Source organism: Lissotriton helveticus, chromosome 2_1 (genome assembly GCF_964261635.1).
Source record: "Lissotriton helveticus chromosome 2_1, aLisHel1.1, whole genome shotgun sequence".
Lineage (NCBI taxonomy): Eukaryota > Metazoa > Chordata > Amphibia > Caudata > Salamandridae > Lissotriton > Lissotriton helveticus.
The window spans coordinates 1,196,654,861-1,196,682,532 of record NC_136059.1 but is presented as its reverse complement, the minus strand read 5'-3'; the positions used below and the strand labels follow the sequence as shown (position 1 = coordinate 1,196,682,532).

Genomic DNA, 27,672 nt, shown 5'->3' with positions numbered 1-27,672 from the left:
AAAAACTATTTGAAAAACAGGATCTTTTAATTCAATCATTAGAAGAATTGGATTTAAAATCTACTTCTATGTGTTGCTAAGGCTATGACAATATAATGGTTGAAAATAGCTTGCAATTTGATAAAATGCTGACTGTGGTCGGGCTATCTTTTCAGGGGCTTGTGCATCTGAGCTGTTTTTTAGCATACAAGAAGGGAATCAAAGTTAACTGTATAAGCATGTTATGCAAAGATAGTCACCTGATGCATTGCATACTTTGTACCATCAAAATGCGTCTGCTCTGCATAGTGGCAATATGTGCAAGTTTAAAGAAAAGAAAGTGTAATGTTCTAAATTATATTGGGAGTCATAATTATCACTATAATTTGTACGGCATTCATTTCAATACCTTGCAAGCTGCAAAGAAAAATTGGCATCAAAGGGATGTACCCCCTCCATTTGCAACTCCTAAGAAACAATACATCAATGGTTGATAAATGCAACACTGAAGTGTTACTAACTGCCTGTCAGTCAGTAATCACTCACAACATGGAAGCTGTCCACTATAGCCAGCTTCTACTGAGCAAGTGATAGCTTTGGCATGGTGGGGGAGGGCATATGAGCAGGTAACAGCCCAGGAAACAACAGCAGGCTCCCCAGATTCATTTTATTGTTTTTCTTTTCTTAATTTCAACGCCTATCCCTTTAAGGGACAGTGACGTTTTAGGAACAGAGGTCAAATGCAGGCACATTTAGAAAGCAAATGCAGACCAGCAGTACTGCTGCCTGTGAGGACACAATCTCCGCATATGCACCGGCCTCATGGCTTCACAGAACAATCCCTAATTGTGAATATTGTTGAGGAAGGATATTTGTGAATCTTTGTGAATTCACTGTACTTCCTGTGCCCACCAGTGCAAAGTACCTCACAAGGGTATATTGCAATTTTCTTTTGGACCAAACTCAGTGCTATGATGTGACCAGTCCATCCTTTTTACTGTATGTCTATTAATTTAATGTAGTTATTTGTGCAGTTTTCTATAGTGTGGACATTGCCAGAGGGCGTTAGAGTGCTTGATACAGGAAATAATAAGTCACATGAGAAAATTAACCAACCACAGACAGAGCAACAATAACTACACATAATGGTAGTCAGGCTTTTACCAAAATAGAGCCCATGTTTTTAGTTGTGTTGGGTGCATTTTGGGGAGTTCGGTCAGAGGAGATGAAGAGAGAGTTGCCATAGTCAAAGCTTGACAACATAAGATATTGGACAAATGTTTGAGATGTAGTTTAGGGATACATTTGGCAATGCAACAGAACAATCGGAGTTGAAAATATGTACTTGTGGCCATTGAAATGATGTGTGTTTGAAGGTTGAGTCTTTTATAGAGAATGACACCCAGGGATTTGGAAATCAAATTATGGCAGGTGAATCAATTTGGGAGATGGGACTGAGAAGAAAAGAAAAGAAGAAAAACAGTTTTTGTTAGATTTGCATTGCATTTGAATAGTAGTCATTCACCAAGATTGAGGAGGTTTTAGTTTGGACAAGATTTGAAACATTGTTGAGAAAGGAAATCTTGCATTAGACCCGTGAATTAAGCACAATTTTCTCAAAGCCCGTGCATTCCTTGGGGGTTTTAATAAATGTACAATGATTTACTGTATTGAATGCAGCATATAAATCAAGAAGCACAAGGATAAAGGGCTTGCCAAAATCGAGGCTGCATCATGAGTTACATGAGGCAAGATGTGTGCCATACTGCACCATTGTTTGAGTCCTGACTTGAGCTCCTCCAAGACCTAATTCTCAAATATTTGTTGAGTAGGCTGCATTGCAGAACAGCTCACAATAACTTTAAAGAAGAAAAGAAGGCCTAGGGCAGGATGAACGCTAATTTAATCACCTGAATCCATTATGGGATTCTTTTTATTGGGTTAACGTGATTAGTCCTAAAAAAATGCTGGCGCATGCATTGTCTAAGAGAGAAACTCCCAACATTTGTCCAATCAGGCATAAATTAGTAAAACCAATCTAGAGCAATTCTCTCCAGAACGGGATCTTTGGAGAAGTTGAGAAGTTTAATTTTAGTGATTATTCATTTTCTGAGGCAAAGTCCCATCCCAAGGTGATGTCACATCACCTTGAATTTAGTTGAAATATTTATGTTAATCGGTGAGTGATGTAGGTATGGTATCAATGGCTCAATGGATTCAATTTTTTGATGAAATTATTTTTTTCAAAATGTTCATTGCTCTTTGAAATTATTGTTTTGGGTGGTTGCACACCGGCCAACTTACAAACAAGTTTCACTACATGAGGATGGGGCGGGGCCTTGGAGGGGCAGGGCCTCGTGCCGAGAGCTACCTAAGAGGCACTGTGTCCCTCACCAAGCCTTCCACCTCTCCAGAAAACAAAACAAAGGATTGTTGAGGCTGTTGCCGATGTCCTGGGGTGTTTTCACACCTCTTACTGGACATTGGCTGCTTACTGACTCTGAAAAGGAGCTGGTAATCGACTATTTACAGTGGTTTTCAGCTTGTTTTCCTTTGCACCATGTGATTTTGGCTCCTCACCGGGTGACTGTATGAAGGATGTCAAAATCATGACACACAGTGCCACCGTGTGAGTTGACAGATCTGTGGTTGTTAGCCTTGCTAATTAGATGTTAGGCTCACATATCCCAAACTTTGATGCAACACAACAAGGGAAGTTGCTGTGCTGCATTGTATCAAAGGAAGAGAACAGAAATGTAGCATATTTGCTAAAATATGGTGCAGTTCTACTTTCTGGTAGCACTGGGGCACTTCTGGCTGCCTAGGGCTAATACAGTTACCCTTGCACCATGACGCAATGGTGCCTGTATTGTGGAACAAAATTATTCTTAGGGGCTTGACCCTCATTGTATGTGTGCAGCAGAATACAGCACAAATGCAAAGAGGAAGTAACAAGGAGAAATGGCTCCTCATTCTGCCACCCTCGGATAGGCACACAATCTTGGCATAAACCCATGTTTAAAGACCTTAATAAATAAGGGTTTGCATCAAAAAACATGGGTGGATTTACACGAACGCCCGTGCTCCACCCATGTAACGTTTCCCTGGCACAAGTTAACAAAAGTTAAAGCATCCCAACGCAAGGCAGCGATATTTTCACAAAGCCACACAAATTGCGCTTTACGTAGCTTTGCAACTCACAACGTAGATTTTGTGTCGGGTGGCACTAAAAAAGTGACATAACCCCACCGCAAATTCACAGTATATCTGGGCCTAGATGTGACCTTAGCATTTAAGGTGTTTCTCTTTTATATTGTTTTGGCCACACCAAGGAGGCCAGGATTGTGAAAAGAGTGGATAAATATGTCACATAAGGTGCTGTATTCTCTGTATCTGCCTTTTAACACTAAGTGATGCTGTCCTAATAGTCCTAATTGCAGGTGCAGCCCGTGCAGGTAACAGCGGTGAGGCTGGGTGGGGGGGGGGGGACTCGACAACGATGAGGGAAAATTATTTACTTAATTTTCCCGAGTCGTCGTCTGTCGAGTCCCCCCTATCCTGTCCACCGATTTTACCTACACGGCCTGCTCCTGTCCAATTGTTAGTGAATGTGCAATGGTCAGCCTACTTCCAAGCCCAGACGTGGGTCCCTTACTCACTTTGCCACTGGATTCAAGCTAACCTGGCTGATGACGGCTGATTAGCCAGAAACCGGTCCCTGGATGCTTGTTTCCGGTCCAGTGAAGACATGCCTTGGCAGTTCGGGCTGGACTGTTCCCATGAGGCACAGGGTCAGACTGATTTGCATATAGCCATGTCTGAACTGGGGTGGTGGAGTGAGCTAAAGAATGATGATGGATTAAACCCAGATCAGTTGACTGGGGGTGGGTGTTTGATTTGCTCAAGCGCTCCGTCCATCATCCCCTTTGGTATTGCTTTGTTCGCCCTAAGTTGGCAGGGTATGCCCAGACGTGGGTCCCTTGCTCACTTTGCCACTGGATTCAAGCTAACCTGGCTGATGACGGCTGATTAGCCAGAAACCGGTCCCTGGATGCTTGTTTCCGGTCCAGTGAAGACATGCCTTGGCAGTTCGGGCTGGACTGTTCCCATGAGGCACAGGGTCAGACTGATTTGCATATAGCCATGTCTGAACTGGGGTGGTGGAGTGAGCTAAAGAATGATGATGGATTAAACCCAGATCAGTTGACTGGGGGTGGGTGTTTGATTTGCTCAAGCGCTCCGTCCATCATCCCCTTTGGTATCGCTTTGTTCGCCCTAAGTTGGCAGGGTATGCCCAGACGTGGGTCCCTTGCTCTCTTTGCCACTGGATTCAAGCTAGCCTGGCTGATGATGGCTGATTAGCCAGAAACCGGTCCCTGGATGCTTGTTTCAGGTCCAGGGAAGACATGGCTTGGCAGTTGGGGCTGGACTGTTCCATTGAGGCACAGGGTCAGACTGATTTGCATAGGGCCATGTCTGAACTGGGGTGGTGGAGTGAGCTAAAGAATGATGATGGATTAAATTCAGATCAGTTGACTGGGGGTGGGTTTTCGATTTGCTGGAGCGCTCCGTCCATCATCCCCTTTGGTATCGCTTTGTTCGCCCTAAATTGGTAGGGTATGCCCAGACTTGGGTCCCTTGCTCACTTTGCCACTGGATTCAAGCTAGCCTGGCTGATGACGGCTGATTAGCCAGAAACCGGTCCCTGGATGCTTGTTTCAGGTCCAGGGAAGACATGGCTTAGCAGTTCGGGCTGGACTGTTCCCATGAGGCACAGGGTCAGACTGATTTGCATATGGCCATTTCTGAACTGGGGTGGTGGAGTTAGCTAAAGAATGACGATGGATTAAACCCAGATCAGTTGACTGGGGGTGGGTGTTTGATTTGCTCAAGCGCTCCGTTCATCATCCCCTATGGTATCGCCAACTTCCAAGGGCAGTCATGTTACAATGGTGTGATTTTCTATTATAACCCAAACTGCCAGCACATTCCAAGCCTGTGAATATGCATACTATGTGACTACGTACATACTTACAAAGTATCGGTTTTAATTTCTCCCGAATTAAATCTCGTGCATGGTTTAAAGCTTGTTTCATTTATTTCTTTACCGATCAGAACCCAGAAGAGATCTTCATTGTCCTGAAAGAAGGAACAGTATTTGGGGAAGCAATTGAAATTGAATTCACAACAAATGGCCAGCTTATTCGGGCACAGCCAGATGTGTGGAACGAGAAAGTGTTGTGCATAAAAGCCCCAGGTAAGAGATCACATAATTTATTCAGAAATACAGATGTGTCACTTCGGTATTTTTTCCTGGCTTTTGAAAACAGGTTTGTTCATTAGCATAACCCAACAATTACTTGTAGATGTTTCAGTTGTATAAAGGTTTCACATTGATCTATTTCCTTTATTTGCATAATTAATAATCATTAAAAAAAAGAATTTCCAATTAGAAATAAATCAAATATACATTAAACATATGTATAAGTTAGATAACATCCCACCCTAGCCCCATACAAACCCAACAACCGACAACAACACTACAAATCAATAATAACATTAAAAGAAAAAGAAAAAATATATTACTTACCAAAAATTCGATATTCTTGACAACAATATTCTATACCACAATATTTTTGAACTACAATAGTTTTTTCTGACATTTTTGAGTTCCGAGTTTTTGCACTAAATGTTTTGTCTAATCTCCAACCTCCAGCCTCTTCAGCCAAGGGTAGTCAGACTCTAATAGACCAGTCATTCCATTTCCGATTGCCACTCAGACAAAATATCCCAAATGTTTAAATATCTAGAATCTCTTAATACAGTAGAATTTAAAATGTTATTGTTCCTCTAGGTAATAGAAAATATAGGTAGGACTAGGAGATGAGTAGTGCTCATCAGAGTCCTAGAAAAAAGAGCACCGGCAAATAGTAGCGCTCTCACATGAACATGTTAGTACTCAAAACTCTTTCTTTGTCAAATTCATTCAGCTGCGCTATGCCGGAGTTATCGTCAGCATTTGATTTTGAATACACTCTCAGTTCTTTTCCATTTATCTTACCAAAACTGAGATTTAATTTCTTCAAACTTTGTCCTCCCCCCTCTATTCTAGCACTTTTCAGTGCTAGCCACTTTCTCTACTTCTTCCACTCATAGCCTTGTTATGACATGTAATCACCCCTTTCCATTTCAATCATTAAAATTCATATAATACTTAGAGTTTAACCTGTTTTGTTGTATTAGCCTCTATTTTGATGAAATCTGCTAAATTTCTTCACCACTCTCTTATCATTTATCACCATAATTCTTGTAACTTTGTTCTTCTAAGTTCTCCAGCTTACTACACTCCAGCTTTAGATTCTTCCAAAAGAAGCTGCTCACTTTATTTTTCATTGCGCTTGTTGGACGCACTTCCTACTTCTGCATCAACTTCACTGACTTCCAAATTACGCCTGGACCCACTGGGACTATTTTCCTCATCTTGGAATTATCGACATTCCCATCAATTGCCTTTCTTTTTGCTCTATGTCTTATCCTCAGTGAGTTTTTGCTTCCGACTTTCTTATCCCAAATTATTTTTATTTTTCTTATTCCTTCTTCGGCTCCTTTTTCCTCAATGACCATATTTTTCTAATCTTCTCTAAGAAACTCAGACCATAACTTTTTTAACTTATATCTACAGACCTGCTTCTCAATTACATTGTACCAGATTACCAAAGAGTTGTCTGTGAGTAAGTGTGACTAACTCCAAACTCAATCAAATTCATTGTCTTCTGCCTTCTTAGCCATTATTTCCTGTTTTAGTTTGTTTTTTCCGAATTCCATACAAAGGTAATAAACAATAAATATAATATATGGCCTGAAGATAATATTAGTATACTACAACAAGTGAAGTGGAATGGTAACAGTGGCTGTGCGGGAAGTCCTTTGTGCAGTACCACCATGCTGCCTTGCTCCTCATTTCAATACTTCGTACTGATGTGGAATGTTTTCCTGCTCAAGACAATTGCCTTTTAAGCCTCCTTGCATGTGATTTACATCATTGTGAACAGCTTGCAAACCAGTAGAGGAGTCAAACCTGCTTGGGACTGTCTTTTACCACCCATGTGTAACTACCATCCTGATGTCCAAACCTGACACCAACCTTGACACCAAGGATTGATGGTAACTAATTAATAGAGGGTACATCTGCAAATTTGGGAAGGTTGCATTCTGGTCCTCATGTTACCTGTGTGGAAGGCTGGCATTACTGTGTCACTTTTATTAAATATGTGTACCCTTTAATAGTAAAGAACACTCTCTTCCTCTTCAGAATTTGTAGCATATTGCAAAAAGCCTGAGGGACAGGGTGCCCAAATATATGGATGCCTCCCATCCCAAAACCCTGAAAATCCCTGCAGTTTTAACTCTTTCTCCTTCCTTCAGGCCATGGCCATTGCAGTGAGAGTGTATTGTGTCTCTCTTAGAGAAATAAAGTCAATGGAGACCTCTCTGTGCTGCCCCAAAGAAATTATACATTTACGAAGATTGTGTCCAATGATATGGCCTTTTGTATTGCCCACACAAATTGTATGTGCTGACTGCCCATCTGCATATCATGTGGTCATCTCTGGCACAAGAGAAAGAATGCACAGCAATAGTACCCTTGGAGGACTGTCTTAGAGAAATAAATATTATAACATGTCATTATAAAACATTGTCCACATCATTCAAAAGGGTCTGATGAGAACTTATTGTAGGTTACATAGACAATGACTGGCCCTGGTGACCCATGCAGTTGAACCTGAAAAGTTCCCCGCAAAATGTCAAGGCTTTCCCTAATTCTAAGTAGCTATTTGAACTTGCCCTAATCACCATTTTTGTAACTATAAGATATCCCTGTGTGTGAAGCAATTATGCTCATCTTTAACTAAAAGCAGAAGCCCTGCGACCAGCCAAAAGGAAGGACTGGGATAGAAGTAGGTCAGTTGGCTGCCCTCACGTAGAGCCAGGAACATACTCAAAATACCGAGAAAAAAGGCTTGCTGATGCTGTAATGTGAAGGTAAAGGAGATAGACTGCACAGTGTACTGAGGACCATCATAGATCTGCTCAAGAACTACATGCCCAGTGTGGAAGATTTGTGTGGGTTTATATTTGTGTGTATCAACAATGACATGCCGCTCATACTCTCCGCTTCAGCAGCACTCCCAACACAAGAAACAATTTGACTGGCTGCATGACCAAACCGTGCTAACTGTGGTGCCTGCCTTAAGGTGTTGGGGCATTGGCCCACTCATATTTTGCTCCCTGGACCCCTAATGAAATGTGAGTAATGTAAAATATTGTACGTGTTTACATTCTTCTGAGGCCGGGCCTGTTGCAATATAGAGAGTCCTGAGGCTGAGGAGGGTCCTGGAGCAGCCAGTGAGGGCCTGAGGGGGAAGGGCTTAACAATGTTATTGACAAACAAGACAAAGTCAGAGTTATTAGCATTGCCAGCACCTGGGGCCCAAGTGTGCATGTCGGGTTGGACTGCTGCCTCTCTCAGGCCAACCTGTCATGCGCGCTAGAGGCCACTTAGAGTCTCTAGACCAGCTCATACTGGAGCCCAGGATGACTCAAAGCCGCAGCCCTCGGTCTTGCTGATGAACAGCGAGGTTATCTGCCCCAGCCAATCCAGGCACTGCTATAACAGAGGGAGCAGCATCTGGATTGGCTTTGAGACTAGGGGCCTCTGGCAGTGTGTGCATGTGACGCAGTGCTGGGCTGGGAAGAGGCAGTCTCTCTCTCTCTCTCTCTCTCTCTCTCTCTCTCTCTCTTCACTTTCCATGCTGAAGGCAAGAAGCATTAAAGGACCCCAGATGACATGAGGGCGAGGTACACCTCATCGGCTGTTCTCTATATCCTAACCAAAGGCCCATTCCCTTGTTCTGCTTTCCTCTCATAACATGTCATACCGCCAGCAGTATTTCTTGAACACGGACACGCCGCCAGTGCCACCACCACACAAAGCTGCTAAAATGCAGGCCTGCGCCCCCCCCTTTCCTCTTAATGTAACATGCTCTGGCCATGTGTCTGTTTGGTCACAGGGAGCAATGTTCTCTTCAGCCAGTCTCTGACTTCCTGTGGCCTGGGTAGCAGTCTGCCAGCACTGCTTGTGGCGTTTTTCCTTCATTGACTGCTGTCACTGACTGCTTCTTCTTTTCCCTCTTCCTTGGCTCTGAAGTGAAGGAAGAAGCTCCTTCACTAGCTTCATGTTTCACCACCAATCATCATTACTAATTTATTCTTGTTATTATCACGATTAATTAATTAATTTATTTATTTATTCCTTACGGGCACGCCATGGTGTTCATAAAATGTGTATTTAGTACGTTATTGTGCATATCAAGGGGTGCCACGGGGCTCAGCACTGAGTCCTACGCTGTTTAACCTGTACGTTCAACCTCTTGCAGCAGTGGCCAGGAGCAGAGGCCTGACAATAGTATTGTATGCCTACGATGCACAGTTGGTGGTGGCACTCTCGGGTAACTCAGGCCAGGATGCCTCCACCTTTCAGAGCGATCTCTCAGCTATTGCAGAATGGATGTCAGCCAACTGTCTGCAGTTTAATACGAGCAAGACTGAAGTTCTGTTGGTCGGTCGGGCGGGATGAAAAACTATGGAATGAGCACTGGTGGCCCAAAGCCCTGGGTATTGCCCCCACCCCTAAGCAGTTGGTAAAGAATCTGGGTGTCTGGGTGGACTCGGCGCTCAGCTTTCAGGCCCAAACTAAGAAAGTGGCAGGGACTTGTATCAGTATTTTGCGGGGGCTTAAACCTTTGTTAGGCTACTGTGACCCGTCCACTCGGCAGATTATCATTCAGGCCGCTATTTTGTCGAGATTGAATTACACCAGCTCTCTCTACTTGGGGACCAATAAGGCAGAGATCTTGAGACTACAGAGGGTCCAGAATGCGGCGGCCAGAACTCTTCTTGACCTCCCGAGAACCTGCCCCACCTCTGCTGTCATCCACCAACTACATTGGCTGCCAGTGGCCAGACGTGTGGAGTTCAAGTCCCTGTACCTTGCTTTTAAAATCTTGAATTCATCTTCGCCTGGCATTTTAGCTACCTTGCTCTCACCTTACATTCCCTCTTGCCAATGCCGGTCGATGGACCAATATTTGGCGGTAGTTCTGAGGGTTAGTAGAGTAAGGGCCGGTGGGCGGGCTTTCCGCACTCGGGCAGCCAAATTATTGAATTCTCTCCCTCTACCTATTCGCAGTTTGAAAAACTACTTGGCGTTCCGTAAGGCAATAAAGACTTAGCTTTTCCCGTCACCTTAGGTCCCCGTGCCCTTTCTAGTGGTCTCTCCATTTGACTGTGATTAGCGCTGGGACGACCCTTTGCTGGGGTAGCTGCACGCTCTACAAGCTATTTAACACAACATAACATATAATTTTAAGCATCCATACGGTGAAGTGGCGCGCTAAATAACTGTATGCTGTGTGATCAGGCCCAAGACGAAGATGCGCCATACATCATCTGCCTGTCTCCGCAGCCTCCCTTTTATGGGGACTGTAAACATGTCTATTGTGAGCACAGTCTCCAGACTTCCTGCTGGCACGTATGTGTCCTTTGATAGCTCCACTTTAATTCAATGTAAATGAAGACATTGTAAGGGGGGGGCATAGACACAGGATCCCGGCTTTAGGAACACTCGTCGCACTCCTCAATTACAGAAAATACAATTCTAGCTGCAAGAGTAACATATGTAATACTGTTGGCATTTGTATAGCGCCTTCCACCATTATTATGTCTCACAGCACTTTCTTAATCTGGTCAGTATTTCGAACAGTGCTGGACATTCAGTCGTACCACTGAGTGCTGTTTGTTAGCTTTTGAGTCAGGTAAAGATCTTTGCAGAGCAGTGTGTGTTTGAAGGAATGTCACTTAATTTTTCTTTTGGGGCTTTGGGTGCCTGCCCTTTGCTCCACCAATGCTTATTGCAGAGTTTTTTTTTTAACAAAGACATTACAAGGCGGTTAGGTGCTATGCAGATGCAGTGCTGTGCGTGTTTGCACAAGAGTGCAAGGGGTTTTGTGACATGCAAAGCTCCTCTCTGGGGGAGCTAGCGATATACATCTCATTCCAACTGTATTATTGTGTTCGTCCAGTGTGCTAATTAATTCAAAATTTGCGAACATTTGTGACAAGATTTTTCCATTCTATTAAGGACAAGGAGGCGAGGATTATGCTTTCTTATTTCTTTATTAGAAATGCTCAGCAGCCAATAAACAGTAAAAAACTACAGTACCCATGAACACCAGGGTAACAACCATAGAGACTACAGTATAAAAGGTCCCATAGATAGTCTCTCTTCCTCTTTCTTTGGTGAGGAAAAACAGTTCAAATTAAAACAGGAAATCCAAATGAAAACAACAGGAAGGAAGGCCATGAACGCCGGAAAATCCAAGCTGAACGAGGATGCAGGCCGTCGAAGAAGTCTGGAACCAGAAGTCGCTTGAAAGTGAAGCGAAGCTAGGTGAAACAGAAAAACCTCTACTTCGGGTCAGAACCTGAAAAGAGACACAAAGCCGTAATACACATCCAGTGCATAAGTCGTAGGCAGAAGTCAGGGGGGTAGAAAAAACAAGGAAGTCCAAGAAAATCCATAAACACTTTACAAATATGATCATAATAGCAATATATGCAGAACAACAACAATGGGTGGGATAATCCTCGCCTCCTAGTCCTTAATAGAATTGAAAATTCTTGTCACGAATGTTCCCAAATTTTGAATTCTATGTCAAGACAGGAGGCTCCGATTATGCTTGTTTAAAGAAGCAATATGCTCAATCGGTTTGTAATAAAAAGTCTTGAACACAGAGTCAGAAGACCAATCAGCGGCCTTCATAATGTCAAAAAGAGTGACACCCATGGAGAAAGCTTCAGAAGCCATCTCCCCACGTGCCGAATGGGCACCAAAAATGGAAACATCAATGCCAGCCTCTGACATGAGCCATCGAACCCAGCGAGCTACAGTAGCTGGGGTAACTGGACGAAAAGGCTTCTGCAAAGCAATCAACAGTTGACCATGCATATCTGAACGTAAAGGAGCAGTACTTACTTCATAATCTTTGACACACTGAACAACACAAAGGTTGGGATGAGTGGGAAAGGAAGGATAGGTAATCAAAGCAGTATTAGATTTGGTACGTCTGGAAAGGAGAAACGTAACACCCTCAGGTGTACAGCTGAGTCCCGCCAAATCCAAAGCGCGAACATCAGACACCCGTTTGCAGGAAACAAGACATAACAACATAGTCAGTTTGGCTGACAGCTGTTTACGGGACAATTGAGAATTGGAAGGCCAGGCCTCAAGAAAACGCAGAACAATGGAAACATCCCATAAAGAGATGTACTTAGGACAAGGGGGTTTCGCCAGGCGGATACCCTTAAGTAACTTGGCAAGCAGAGGATGTTCACCCGCCGGTTTACCATCAATATGGATATGACCCGCTGAAATGGCGGAACAGAAATTTTTGACAGTGCGATAAGCCAACCCGGAGGAAGCAAGAGACGCCAAAAAATTAATGATCAGGGAGACATCCGCTGAAGCGGGATCAGCCTCCCGTTGAGCACATCAGTCACACCATCGCTTCCAGGATCCATTGTATTGTTTGCGAGTATTGGGTGACCAGGCTTCACTAATGAACCTGGAGGCGTCTCAAGAAAGGCCTGGGACCGTCCAGCGGTCCCCGAAATCCGCCATGCCAATAGATGAAGACTGTCGGAGAGAATCAGGGGATGCGGAGTGCCGAGAGGATCCAGCAAGAGATTCCACTTCTGGGGAAGAAGGAGCGGCACTGCACAACACATTTCCAGGAGAACCGGGAACCACGCTTGAGCCCTCCACAGAGGAGCAATCAGAATCAATTCGGAGCGATAACGTTTCGTGCATGCGAGGACTCTGGGAATTATCATGTACGGGGGAAATGCATAGCACAGGCTTGACGGCCAAGTCTGCAGAAAGGCATCCGTGGCCAGGGCTTCCGGATCCGGCCTCCAACTGAAGAACAGCGGGAGCTGAGTACTGAGGCGAGAGGCAAACAGGTAGATCTGACACTGGCCCCAGCGCCAAAGGAGAGAACGGAATATGCGAGGATGAAGCCTCCAATCGCTGAAATCCCGAAGATGACACGAATTCCAGTCCGCAATCAGATTGTTGCGGCCGGGAAGATATTCTGCAATAACCGTGATCTTGCGTTGCAGACAAAAATGCCAGAAATCTTTGGCTATTTCCGCCAATATCTTGGACCTCGTGCCACCCAACTTGTTGACATAGCGAACTGCCGAGATGTTGTCCATGCGGAGAAGTATGCAACAACTGGAGTGAAGAGGAGAGAAACAACGGATCGCAAAGGACCCTGCCAGGAGTTCAAGGCAATTGATGTGGAGGGATAACTCCTGGGGAGACCAACGACCCCCTGTCGAGACAGGACCGCACCGGGCTCCCCAGCCCCACAGACTGGCATCGGACTCGATCACTAGCTCCGGCGACGCACCGAATAGGGCTCGTCCATTCCAGGCATCCATGTGGTCTAACCACCACTGCATCTCCCACCTCGCCTCCTCCAAAAGAGGAATCTGATCTGAGTAGCGAAGGCCTTTCTGGAGATGACGAATCTTCAACCGCTGAAGTGCCCTGTAATGTAGGGTACCTGGAAAGATCGCCTGAATGGAGGACGCCAAGAGACCCACAACTCGTGCTAACGATCTCAATGACACAGTCTGTTTGGAAATAACAGAAGTCTGTTCCCTCTTGATATATCGAATCTTTTGATTGGGTAAAAGAAGTCGACACGACAGTGAATCGACCGTGAAGCCCAGAAAGTCGATCACCTTTGTGGGAGCCAAGTCAGATTTCTGAACGTTCACCAGGAACCCCAGAAATTGTAAGAGGTCGATGGACCACTCCAGATGAGACAGGAGTTTGAGCGGACAATCCGACATTATCAGAATGTCGTCCAAGTAAATAATCAAGCGAACACCCCGAGCGCGCAAGTGTTCCACGACCGGCCTCAGAAGCTTCGTGAAGCACCAAGGTGCTGACGAGAGGCCGAACGGGAGAACCTGATACTCGAACCAAGTCCCCAGCCAACGAAATTGAAGGAAGCGACAATGAGGACCGAAGATGGGAATCGCCAAGTACGCGTCTTTGAGATCGAGGCGAACCATCCAATCCCCCTCTCGCAGAAGATCATGCAACAGATGGATCCCTTCCATCTTGAAATGCCTGTAAACGACCCCTCCGTTGTACTCCTTTAGGTTGAGAACGAGGCGGGACCCGCCCCCTTTCTTCTCGACCAGAAACACCGTGCTGATGAACCCCTTGGGATGACGGACCGTCGGAACGATCGCCCCTTTTTGTAGGAGTGAGTTTACTTCCGCCGAAATGAAATCTTGATCGTGAAGGGAAAAACTCAGAGGAGTGGGAGGGTGGGCCTGACAAGGAGGTTGGTAAAACTCTATCTTGTACCCTTGAACAGTTTCCAGCACCCAAGCATTGCTGGAGATCAGACGCCAATTGTTTAGAAAAAAGCATATCCTGCTCCCCAAAACCACATCGCAAGCAGGAATAAGGCTCACCTGGATTGTTGGAATCTTGGTAACCACCTTGGTGGCCTCCGGAACGTCCTTTCCCATATTGTCCTCTTCTCTTGCGGGAGGGGTAGAAATTGGACCGGGACTGGTATCCGGCATCATGACCACCGCCTCCGTGGGACTGGTTCCCCCTCTGGGAATGTTGTTGAGAGCCACGGCCGAACGAGCGTCCCCTGTTTCGTCCGGCCTTGGCAAAAACCTGTCAAAACGCTCGCCGCAGCGAAGCCTGGGCCTTATCCATGCCACTGAAGGTGGCCCCAAATTTGGTGAGTTCCTTCAAAAAGGGTTGGCCAAACAACAGACCCTGCGCAGCTGGACCAGATTCTGAGGTGGAGAGCTCCGCCAACTTCGGATCCAACTTGAGAAGTATAGACCGGCGCCTCTCATATGAGAGGGCACAGTTGGCATTACCCAAATGGCAGATAGCCCTCTGCGCCCATTTAATAAGCTCATCCGGGTCCACAAGAGCTGCCGATTCCTTTGCCAGGAATCCAAGATCTAGTATCTTCGTGAGAGGACCCAATAAATCAAGCACCTTGTCTTGACAGGAGCGCCAAGACCTGTCCAGACCCTTCTTCGGATGCTTCGCGTACTTCCTGAGGTAGGTGACCATCGTGGGGTCAACTTCAGGAGTTTCCGCCAAATGGTCAGCATTCGGACCGTAGGCGCGCCCTAACCTCCTTCTCAAAAGGCCGGCAGATGTGTGCTTGGACATACTCTGCCACCGCAGGGGAGGGAAGCCAAGAGTTGGAATGGGGATGGATAATATCATCAGGGTCAAAGGTCAACACGGGAGGATGTTTGGGGGCATCTACGAAATGTTCCTTACAGACCTTCTTCTTTGGGGGAGGGTCATCATGATCTGAAGAGGTAGAAGAATGAGTGTCATCCGTGTCAGTAGGAGGAGGAGCGACTGACGACGCACCCACAGCCGGTGCGGATTTGCCAGACACCAAACTCTTAGACAACTTCTGAAAATCAGATCTGTGAGGATTGATAGGGGACTTAGAGGACTTACGGGCAGCGGGCAACCAACCCTGCTGTTGAGCATATTAAGTTAAATGATGCTTCAAAGGGTTAATAGCATGCACAAGCGCCGTATTCACGGAGCGCTGCACACCTTGGTCTAAAGCCTCCACCAAATCATGCTCCAAAGAGCCAGAAGCATCCTCATCATAGTAGCAGTCATCTTCATCATAATAATCCTCCATGGTACACAATGTGTAAAGTAATGACCACAAGATGACTAAATATATATGCGTGGCCAAAGGCACAATTCAGGGGGAGTGACAAAAACCCCACAGCAAGCCAGCAATACAGGCAAAACCTGCTCAATAAATAATTAAGTGTGGAGGGAGGGATTGCTGCCAAGAAAAAAACGCACTCTAGGCAAAGCCTATGCAAATTATCCAGCCCAATGCCAATTTGTGTGCAAGAGGTGTCAAAGGGGTTAAATATCCGAGGCTGTGGCCTCCGTCGTAACAAAGACGACCTGTTATGACTCCCGGTGCTGTGGAAACACTGTAGCGAACCGGGAAATGGCCGCCGCGCATGCGCGGTAACGGCCGCCTGGAGATACACAGAGAAGAGCTCGCGCACAGCGCGCGAGCCTCCTAAAACCCGGTCTCCCGCTCCACAATGAAAGTTTAAACGCGGGCGACAAGCGCCCGGTCTAAGGGGGGGGAGGTGAGCTCACGCTCCCCACAGCGGCGCACACGAAAGCGGCGCAACAACAAACACGGCAATTAATAAACGAGCCAATAGGAATAAAGCGCAGAAGACGCGAACCACAGCGCGAGTTGAAGCGCTAAGCCAAACGAAGCAAATAACCAGTAATTAAGCATGAAAAATACAATAACAGTAGATAACAACTCAAAAGCACTTAACTGGCTGCGGAGCAGCAAAGAAAGAGGAAGAGATACTATCTAAGGGACCTTTTATATTGTAGTCTCTATGGTTGTTAGCCTGGTGTTCATGGGTACTGTAGTTTTTTACTGTTTATTGGCTGCTGATCATTTCTAATAAAGAAATGAGAAAGCATAATCGGAGCCTCCTGTCCTGACATAGAATTGTCTCCACAGGCCTCCGCTGCAGCCTGCATGGCCACTTTATTATTTACTGCTGTTGCTCTGTGTCTGTGGAACAGCGAGTTTGTCCTGTCCTGTGTGTTAATTGTTATCATAGGTCTCCGCTGTTCACACTGGACATCTAATCTTTACTTGCTTTCCTCCTAAGCCTCTGTATCACTCTTGCTTCCTTACATCTCTCCATGCTTCTTTCTCTTATTCCTTACTGCTTTTCCTTCCTCCCAGGCTTTATCCCTCTCTTGCTTCCTTTCCCCCCTCCATGACTCTTTCACTCCCTTGCTTCCCTACCTCCCTCGATGCATCTGTCTCTCCTTCACTTTCTTTCATCCCTTCATGCCTCTATCATTTTCTTACTTCCTTTACTCCTTCCATGCCTCTACCTCATGTGTGTTACCTTTTCTCCCTCCATGCCTCTCTCTCTCTCTCCATTTCTTTCTGCCACCTCCATGCCTCTTCCCCTTGCATCAACACTCTCTCCTTTTGACCTTCATCTCTTTTTTCCTGTTTCCTTTATTACCCCTTCTTTTTCTCATATCTACTTCCTGCCACCTCCATCTTCTCCTTTCATATGTTCCTGTCCTCCAGGGTACAAGACAAGGCAGCCCTTTCTCCCGGTTCCGATAGTTCCCCCAGCCACTGAGTTCAGGCATTGGATGGGAACATATGTCTAGCTTTTGCCTCACTGCTCTGCCACGGCTCGTGCAGAGCGTTACACCGGGCGGTGACTTCAGGCAGAGGAGGGGCAGGGTGGGGGGTTGTAAAATGCGGGATATGGACGATGGCAGGTAAGTACTGAAAAAAAAACGAATTTTGTTACCCGCGCTGCATCGCCAAATGTGATGCAGCGCACGCAACGAAATTCAATTTTTTTTTCGGTACTTACCTGACATCGTCTATATCCCGCATTTTACAACCCCCAACCCTGCCCCTCCTCTGCCTGACGTCACCGCCCGGTGTAACGCCCTGCACGAGCCGTGGCTGCCTCTGTTCGCCTTTGCATCAGTGCATTTAGACACAACGTCGTCATTTCTGCCCAACCAGAAACGACTCTCAAGTTTTCCAAGTCCATGTTTACGCCCCTCCAACAATACCTTTTTATTTATTAGTTTGAATTCTGATGTGCATCTGCTTTTGTTTTTAAAGGACTATGAATACCAGAATTCCTATAACACATACATTGAGCTATTGGCATAGTAAATGACAATGCCTTTCATTTATGTGTTGGCTTTAAAACAGATAAATAAAAGGCATTAGAATTTACAATACCAATAGCTTAAACTATTGCAAATGCGAGACCTATTGCATTGCAAAGGCTTGTTTCATCTTATAGATGTATGCGCACTTTATATATTCACTAAAATAAAGGTGGCAGCAAACAGAATATTTTAAAGTGTAGCAAAGCTGTCAACGTTACTTCAAAGGGGCAGTTTGCTCTGTGTGGATATTTCGGTGGGAAGCGAGGTGTACTTACTGTATATTTTATGCGCCCAAATTCTTTGAAACAGTGCAGCATGTGCCCATCTGACACAATGAAGAGCTCTGCAGGCCTAAAATTATTCCCCAGCCGACTTCATTTCAGCAGAGAGAGCTGAAAGGAAATTGGGACTGTAGCCATTGACATAAATGTGCATGCTGGTCTTTCTTCAGTGCGGCTTTTACTCCATAAAGGTCTGTCCGGAATTCACCAGCACACTCAGAGGAAGAGTGCAGGACTGGCAAAGGCTGCCATAATGTAGGTGGGTCGCAGAATTGACCATGCTGCCTCAGTTCCCAATTAATTTTTTTAATGTGCTGTTGGGGGAAGGGGAGGGCTCATATGTTGCAGGCTTGGTTTAATTGCTTGTAAAGTAGATTTGGTAAAATGCACCCATGGATTTTTCGCTTAAATGGCTTAGAGCTGTGGTTCCCAATCTGTGCGCCGCGGCGCCCTGGTGCGCCGTTATCAGTAGCCAGGGGCGCCGCTCACGATGTGGGAAAGATAGCATCTGGCTGCGTTAGGCCCCCTGTGCAGCGATGTCAGAAGTGCAGAGCGCCAGAACACCAGAGTAATGGTGCGCTATAAAAACATCAAACACATGATCACTGCTGAATGACCCTGGTTGTACCTCCTGTTTTGTAGGTCAGCACACAGCATGTAGGCCTTTGTGTGCATAACACGGTCCTTTCCTGTGCATTTACCCAGCCTTTCTCTTTCTTTGCCTACAATCTTGGGTGAAACAATCATTCAACTGATGAATGCACAGGGGGGGCACATGTGGGGTGTGCATGTTATAAGTACAGTAGGCACAGTGTCACCGGAGCCCAGATGTGCGAGAGACTCACTGATTTCCCAACGACGCCGTTATCAAGCGATTAGGTTGAGCACATTTTAAAAGAGAGCAAGCTAAAATACCACGAGTTTGAGAATATCCTTTCTAAATCAGGGGGTTTCGGATGCATTTTGCATTTCATTTGAGTTTGCGGCAATCCATTCCAAGTGGAGCTGGGGACACCGTTGTGATGGATCTTGACTCTGAGGTCAGTGAGTGAGACAATTATACATTGAATACTGCAGATCAAACTGCTTCTTGGCCAGTCTGCCAGGACAGCTTGTTCTCTCCCTCCTTTTACCCCCCCCACATTCCATTTAAGGCTCGACTGACGTGAATCCTAGACTACCATAAATGAGTAGGCATATTGAATATTGGTGAAACGCTCAATAGCTTGTCTGTTCTGTATACCCTGAAATAACAGGTCTTTTTTGCCAATATAGTTGCCCTCATTTTAAGGACTGCAGAAAAGCTGAAAAAGTTATTTGGGAGGTCCCTCTCGTGTTTGGAGCCTGTCATCTGCAGGTCTTTGACATGAAATCTTAGCGTTATTACTCCAGTTATTTACAGTTCTTCAAAGCTGCACCACTTGGCACTGAGGCATATTTTACGTATATAACTATTATTATTAATGTTATTAGCAGTGCATCTAAAACAAGTTTGAGCTATTGCTATTATAAACAACAATGTTTTTGTTATTGTTTTTTTAAACCATAAATAAAAAGCATTGTCATTTACAATGTAAAACTTTAAGCTATTTATCTGTTTTCATAACCAATACATAGATAAAAGGTTTGTCAATTACAATACCAATATCTCAAACTTTTGCAAATGCGAGACCTATTGCATTGCAATTGCTTGTTATCCCTAATACCTTCATTGCATCCCAATTAATTTAATGAAGCCATCAGGAAGTATTCCGGAGGTCTTGCTTACCCCCCCCCCCCCCACCCGCCCACCGGTAAAAAAAATGGTGGGGAGCCACGGCCAACTGCCAATTAGGTCAAGGGAGCCACGGGTTAAAAAAGTTTGGGAACCACTGGCTTAGAGCAACAATGATTCATTTTTTTCTGTCTTTGCAAATTAAAATTTTTAGAGACATGGACACTGCCCGACTCCTATTAACAATAAAGGCCCAATGGCAGAGGATGCGTTGCATACACCCTGAGGGTGGGCTAGTCCATAATAGACGCCTGTGTGTGCTTCATTTCTTTGGCACCACTCCCCATCATCCTAGACTAGGAGCACAGGGTCTGTGCGATCATCACAGTGACGCGGAGGGGCAGGCCCACGCTAGTGGAAATATGTGAGCACACAAGTGAAGCCAAACCAGTACCTGGCTGAGTACTCCCTGCATGGAAGGCTGGCAAAAAGCAAACCCTCCTTCGCCATGGCACTGCTCAGATGGCACAGCAATGCATGGCAATGTTCTACAGGAAGCAAAGGAAGAGAGGATGAATGATGTAGAAAAAAAGGCGTAGCAGTGTAAACATTAAGAAAAGGGGATCAGGGAGGAGAGGAGGAGTCTGGCCAATAACGCAAATGCAAGCATGCCAGGTCCCAGCACATCAATCAGGATCAAGCAATGAATTGCCAGGCATGGGGAGATCTTCGCAGATGAACAGCAAGACAAGAGTGGAAAATCAGGCAATCCCACTGGAGGAGCTGCTCGCCCAAGATCTGCTCCAGCAGCCGAGGCACCATGTGTAGCCCACACAGAACAACTGCTAGTAGCAGACATCTTTTCATTCAGTGAGCTGGTTGACCTCTTCATGGCAGAAGACAAGTGGGAGACATGGGTCGGGAGGCTGAACTACTATTTCTTAGCTACTCATGAGGTTGATGACACTGTAAAGCGCTTGATGTTGCTTCACTTCGCTAGAGAGTAAGTCTACAAATTATTGAAAAACCTGCCTAATACAGATGGAGAGAATAACTATGATGGTGCAGTGACTGCTCTGAATGGGCACTTTGACCAGCAACTCAACCCCACTTATGAGAGGTTCGAGTTCCACCAAGGACAACTGAGGGGAGAGGAGGGGAGTCAATTTATTGCATCTATGCATTCCTGTGTGAACTAGCCAGCACCTACAGCTATGATGACCTTACATGGGAAGTTAGAGCACAGATCATTCAGGGGTGCAAAAAAATTGTGTTAAGAATACTGATCTTAAGGAATCCTCTAATGAAACTGAACTCCATATTTATAACGGACAGGTCTCACAAGCTATTAAGTAGCAGAGCTGAACAATTGGAAATGGCATTAGTAAAATAGACAAATTGGTTCCCGATCCATTGCCACAAGAGAAGGATGAAATAATTGAAGCCATAAAAAGGAGGACCATTTACCAGGCAATCATGAAAGCCCCAAAACCAACCACGAGTCAATGCGGGAATTGCAGCTTGTCTGGCACAAGGGAGCTGCAAGAATATGAAGCATTTTACGCACGTCTGCAAGAGCACTGGAAAGTCAGAAGACTATTACAGCAGGTGTCGAAACCCATTTTCTCTGTTCAATATTTTACTCCGGGTGGAATCCATAGCTAAATCTACCTATGCCTCGACAGCCAGCACCAACTTCAAAGATGAAGAAGAAGACATATTCCTCTTATACCAATGATTTAAAAAACAGGAAAAGAGACCAACCACCATGCAAGGTGCAGATTCATAGACCCCAGTCACAGCCCTCTTTGACTTAGATGCATCGGTCAACCTGATGAACAGCCAACAGCTGATGTCACTTAAGCGGTACCTGACCAAAACAGGAAACTACAAATATGGTGAAAATATTCCACTTCCACTGGATGGAACATTCTGACACAGATAATCCACAGTGAGAGGGTCATAGAGGCTGTATTGTATAAGTTGCAACAACTGCAGAAGACCAACAACTAATATCCTTTCCAAAACATGTGAACGATAACAATGTTGCAATAAACCTCAAAGAGCCTGACCACCTATTTCAAGGGTTGGGCTGCCTAAAGAACATAGCGATCAAACTGCACATAGACAAAAACATTAAACCAGTAGCCTTACAAAACTATAGGATCAAGTTCCACCTAAGACCCCCGATGGAACAAGAACTGGAGAGACTTGAAACCATGGATGCCATTTAAAATGTTTCTTGTCCCCAATGGGTCTCCTCCGTGGTTTAACAGCCAAGCAAACACATCTGGGAATGATCAAGATATGTATTGACATAGGGCTCCCTAACAAAGCCATCAAATTAGAATGCCATGCCAGTGTCTCACACTAAACAATATCCTCCCTGACCTCAATGCGGTGCAACAGTTTTCAAAGTTGACAATAAATGCCGGACATCATCAGCTACTCCTAAATCCAGTCATCAGGCCCAACACCACATTCTCCATGCTGGTGGAACTCAGACGTTGCAAACATCTGAATTTCAGGATTTTGTCTGCTGCCAGAGTCTTTCAGAAACCCTCCAGGAAATTCTTTCAGGTTTTGAAGACATCCTTAATATCAGTGGCAACATTGTGATATTCACCAAAACACTTGCAGAGCACCACCACAGACTTTGATCCACTGTGAAAAGGCACCAGATTATGGTCTGAACCTTCACAAGACCAGGTGTGATTTTTTTCAAGAACCCAGAGCAGTTCTTTGAATATGTCTTCTAAATGTTAATCAAAAGAAATTGGAGGACAATCAAAATCTGCTAGATCTGAGGGGGGTTGTTATTTGTATTGTTCATTGTTCTATGAAAGCACATGGAGAAAGTTGTCACTTGAAACATAGTTGGAACTTAACCACTTAAAATGGTTGGTAGCCACATGTTTACCCCAGTTGGGGTGAGTGCTGAAGATAGGGGGATGGGCAGGATGCCCACTTACTGGATGATGGGAGACACCACATCGGGGCTATACCATGACCATCACAGAATGGGGACAAGACAGCTGCAACATGCACTACTATATGCTCTCACTTATATTACACTCTCACAACGCTGGCTAATACGGCAGGTAAAGACTTGAAATTCCTTACTTGGAACGTGAACGGCCTGGGACATAAACTGAAAAGAGGGGTGGTCTTCCAATACCTGAAGAGACACACGCCTGATGTTGCTCTTCTTCAAGAAACACATTTAGTGGGCAACACATGGAAGGTGTTAAATAAATGGGGCTATCGACTGGTGACGCATGCCGGATTCACAACTAGTTCTCGAGGGACGGGTATGTTGCTCCATAAGAATTGCCCCTATATGATCACTGAAACATGGGTAGACAAACAGGGCTGATTTGCAGCTCCCACCGGATCCTGGGAAGGGAGACCGTTGACTGTATTATCAGTCTTTGTCCCACCAGCAATGCATTTAACCACACTTCAGGACCTTAGCAGGTTCATACTCGACCTTCCAATTAGCACTTTAGTGATTGGCTGCAATTTTAATTTGGCACTCAATGGGATGAGGGACCGGATGCCTCCACGGAGTGATCCAAGCATGGGGTCTAGACTGGCTGCTTTTCTCTCATTTCTCAGCCTTGTACCCATCCTGTGCCAGCTCAATCCCACCACCTCAAAATTCACGTTCCACTCCAGGGCCCATAACACCCAGTCTCAGATTGACTACATACTTACACACGCAGCTGATTGCCATGACTTTTCGGAAGACCGCTGCCTTGCCAGAGGTATCTCGGACCACTCCCCAATATTGAATAGGATGCACAGAGTTTTGTCCACCACAAACTAACCTCACGATTAATCCCTAAGCACGCAGAAACCCACATATCAAGACAGAATTGCTGCAAAATAGAAATTTATATTCTAAAGAAAATGTGGGCTCAGTGGCGTCAGCTCAAATCCTCTGGGGCACATTTGGGGCAGTGATAAAGGGAAAGGCATTGGCATTAATTGTGGGACATAAAAAGGAACTCACACAGAGAATAGAGCAATTAGAGAGTGAAATCCTAGTGGCTGAGGCTAACATCACTCACAGTACTGATGACGCGGCACAACGAGCACTAGAAGCTAAGAGACTGGAGTACAAACTATTATCAAAAGAGCCAGACAAAAAGCAATACATCACAGATTTTACGCACACAGTGAAAGAACAAGCAAACTACTCGCTTGGTTGGAAAAAAAGAGCCGAAGAGTAGATGGGTCCATCAACTTCAGGGTCCTGCAGAAGAGGGCATAGTCCAACCACAAGAGATTGCTGCGACATTTGCTTCTCATTTTGAAACCATTTACACCTTTGGCACAACTGTGACTCCCATTAACTGTCGTAACCTTCTGGCCACCATTCAGATGCCCAGTGTTTCACCCGAGGACTGAGACTCCCTTGAAGGGGATCTCTCAATGGAAGAACTACAGTTAGCAATCCGAGAGATACGTTCGGTAGGGCAATGGGACCAAACGGTCTTCCGATTGAGTTTTTCAAATCGTTGATGACCAAATTAGCACCCCACCTGCGACAAATATACATATAGAGTTATGAAAAGGATCTGCTGCCGACCGAGATCCGGCTTGCATCGATTGTAGTTATACATAAACAGGGTAAACGGGCAAACACATGTGAGGCATACAGGCCCATATACCTTGTGACGGCAGAGGCCAAGATACTTGCGAAGGTGTTGGCAAATAGGCTTCTCCCATTGCTTATTTTTTTTTTTTTATTTTTTTTTATTTAAAGAGTTTTGTATAGCGCGAACAAGACCCTTAGGTATCAGAGGGCTTTACATTGTATGAGGTAGAATAAAGACATGTCTTACATAGTACATCTATACACAGTTAAATGACGACGTTGAAAATACAAATCGATGAATGTCAATTACAGGGTTAACACAATATATGCTGTGTCAGATACAGCTTTATAATACTACTCATTATGTTGTACATTATGCCTTCCTGATTGCACTATATTCCACTGTGTTCTATATTCTACTATTTCTGTGTCCTGGAATTGGTATAGTACTGGACGAGGCTGTCTCCCACTAGTTGTTTCCTATAAATAACATGTTAGTGCACCCAGATCAAGTGGGCTTCATTCACGGCCGTAATACAGCCGTCAATCTACGGCACCTACATGGTGCCCTTGGTTGGAAAAGAACAATACAAGAAGAGGTAGCCTTGTTGTAATTAGACACTAATATGGCCTTTAACACCAGGAGTGGCCATATCTTTTTACAGTGTTGGAGAGATTGGGAATTGGTCCGAAATGTATTCTTTGGATCAAGCTTTTGTATACTGAACAAGTTGTAGTCAATGGCTACACATCACAAATGTTTCGACTGTGCAGAGGAATCAGGCAGGGATGCCCTCTCTCACTGTTGATTTTTGAACTGGTCCTGGAACCTCTGGTGGTGTGGGTCAGAGGGGACCATTTGTTAAGGGGACTAAAATGGATGGACCAACATGAAGACAGAATATCCCTCTATGCCAATGACATTTTACTATGTATGGCATCCCCCGAATCCTCAATCCACCACATTTTGCATATATTTTGCATATTTGGTACTCACTTGGGATACGCGATCAATTGGTCCAAATCGCAGCTGTTCCCGATACAGGGCCCTAGACCCAAATTCCCGAAATGTTGCGATATTTCTATTGCGGAGGAAGGGTTCTTCTACTTAGGGATATATATTACCACAGATCCTATCAAATTTCATGACGTCAACCTACAAAGCCCCTTGACGTGCTTGCCCACAGACGTTAAACACTGGCATGGTTTGCCACTGACCCTGCTGGGCAGAGCAGAGCTATTTAAGATGTTAGCGCTGCCTCCTTTTTTATATGCTCTATAAAATACTCCCTTTAAGATCCCAGACTCTTACTTTCAAGACATTGATTATCTGGTTTACTCTCCATTATGGGACGGGCGGGCACCACGTACTGCATTGAATAAGCTAAAGGCTGGGTGGGATGATGGCGGCATTGCGTTACCTGATCTCTGGCGATACTACTGGGCTTCGCAACTCATAATAATTAATCGATGGGTATATAATGCTCAAGATGAGCCAAGCACCCGCACTGACAAATGGCCTATACACGAACCCTGTATACAAACCCCAAAAAGTTAGGCCTGACAGGACCTACCACCAGGACGGTGGAAACCTGGCATGCCGTCAACAAGAGACTGGGTTGGGATAAAAAAAAAATCGGGCTAGCAACCCAACTATTGGAGCCGGAGTGGTTGGGTCGCCTGAGTTCCTGCCCAGGGTTTGACAAATGGGACCGGATTGGCATCTCGGCTGTAAAGGACATGTGTACTAGGAAAGGTCTGATTACTTTTGCTGACCTCCAGAAAGACTATCAATTGGCACAATCCAAAACCTTTAGATATTTGCAAATTAGCCATGCCCTGAATGCAGTAATACCCAGAGAGAGCCAGATCCCTGAATCCTCTCCACTTGAAGATAGGTTACTGCTAGACCTAATGCCCATAAAGGCCATCTCTCTAACATACAAAAAACTAATAAATAACCGACCTGACCCCTTGATAAAACTCAGACAAAAATGGGAGACAGAAGTGGGGGAATTAACCCCATGGCTGCGGGGCACTTTCCCCTGATTTGCTGGGGGGAGGGGGGGCGCGCACAGCGCCCCGGTGCTCACGACGAGCTCAGCTCGTCATGAGCCACGGTTCTCGTGTGCTCATGACGAGCTGAGCTCGTCACGGCCGCACCTGTTTTTGTGGAACGTTCAGCACAGCAGGGGAATTATCCCCGCGTGTGAGCGTTCCACGGCTCATGACGAGCTGAGCTTGTCATGAGCATGGGAGGGGTTAAAGGACGAGGATTGGTAAGATGCCTTGGCCTCCTCTGGGGAGATCGCCATCCCTATGACGCTGAGACTGATCCAACTCAAGTTTCTGCATCAGACTTATCTAGCAGCAAATGTCCTGGTAAAGATGGGAAGGAGAGTTGACGGCTTGTGCCTTCGTCGGTGCAACATGGAGAAAACCTTTTTCCACACGTTATGGGAATGCCCAATTTTTCAAAACACTGGAAAGTGGTCACAATATGTATGGAAGATGTGGGTGGGAAGGAGTTGCATCCCTCCCCGAAACCCTGCCTATGGAACATAAAGGAGGTGACAGACTTAACTCACACTGAACAATCATGGGTATCACTGGGGTGGGCCTTGGCAAAAAGTAACATCGCACCCACCTTCATTAGCGGGATGGATGGGGGACATTGATAGGGCAATGGACATTGATAGGGCAATGGTCGCAGAGAGGGATGTGTTAAAAAATAGAGGATGCATGAAATAATGGGATTGAAAGTGGTCTAATTGGAATGTGCACAGAGGTGGGATATGCCTATCCCGTACAACTGAGCTTAATCGGCGGGCGGGTGGGTTGAAAGATTTACTAAACGACGAAGAATTGAGAAAAGGATTGTACACACATGGATAACTATGTGGTTGACTTACTATCATTATATTGTGCTTGCTTTTGGTCAATTGACAATTACTTGTACTGTGCTGTTTTTGTTTTTGCAAATAAAAAGAATATTACAAAAATAGAAAAGACATCTGCTAGATCTGCTAACTGCCTCCTAGGCTAGAAGCTTTATTGACATGGTGTACTACTGTGAGCAATTCATCCCCAACTTGGTCACCCTATATGATCCCTCCAAGCTTTCACAAAACTCCAAATCATGTGGGAATGATCACAATGGCCTGACGAGATGTTCAAGAAT

General features: G+C 45.3%; 1 protein-coding gene across 1 annotated transcript in view; it reads left to right on the top strand.

The window, feature by feature from the left end:
- Window positions 1-27,672, top strand: part of BANK1 (B cell scaffold protein with ankyrin repeats 1) — a 2,434,538-nt gene that overhangs the window by 732,635 nt on the left and 1,674,231 nt on the right. Inside the window, exon 4 of the mRNA XM_078676074.1 lies at window positions 5,095-5,236. Coding sequence (XP_078532200.1) covers window positions 5,095-5,236 — 142 coding nt within the window. The remainder of the gene's footprint in view (window positions 1-5,094; window positions 5,237-27,672) is intronic.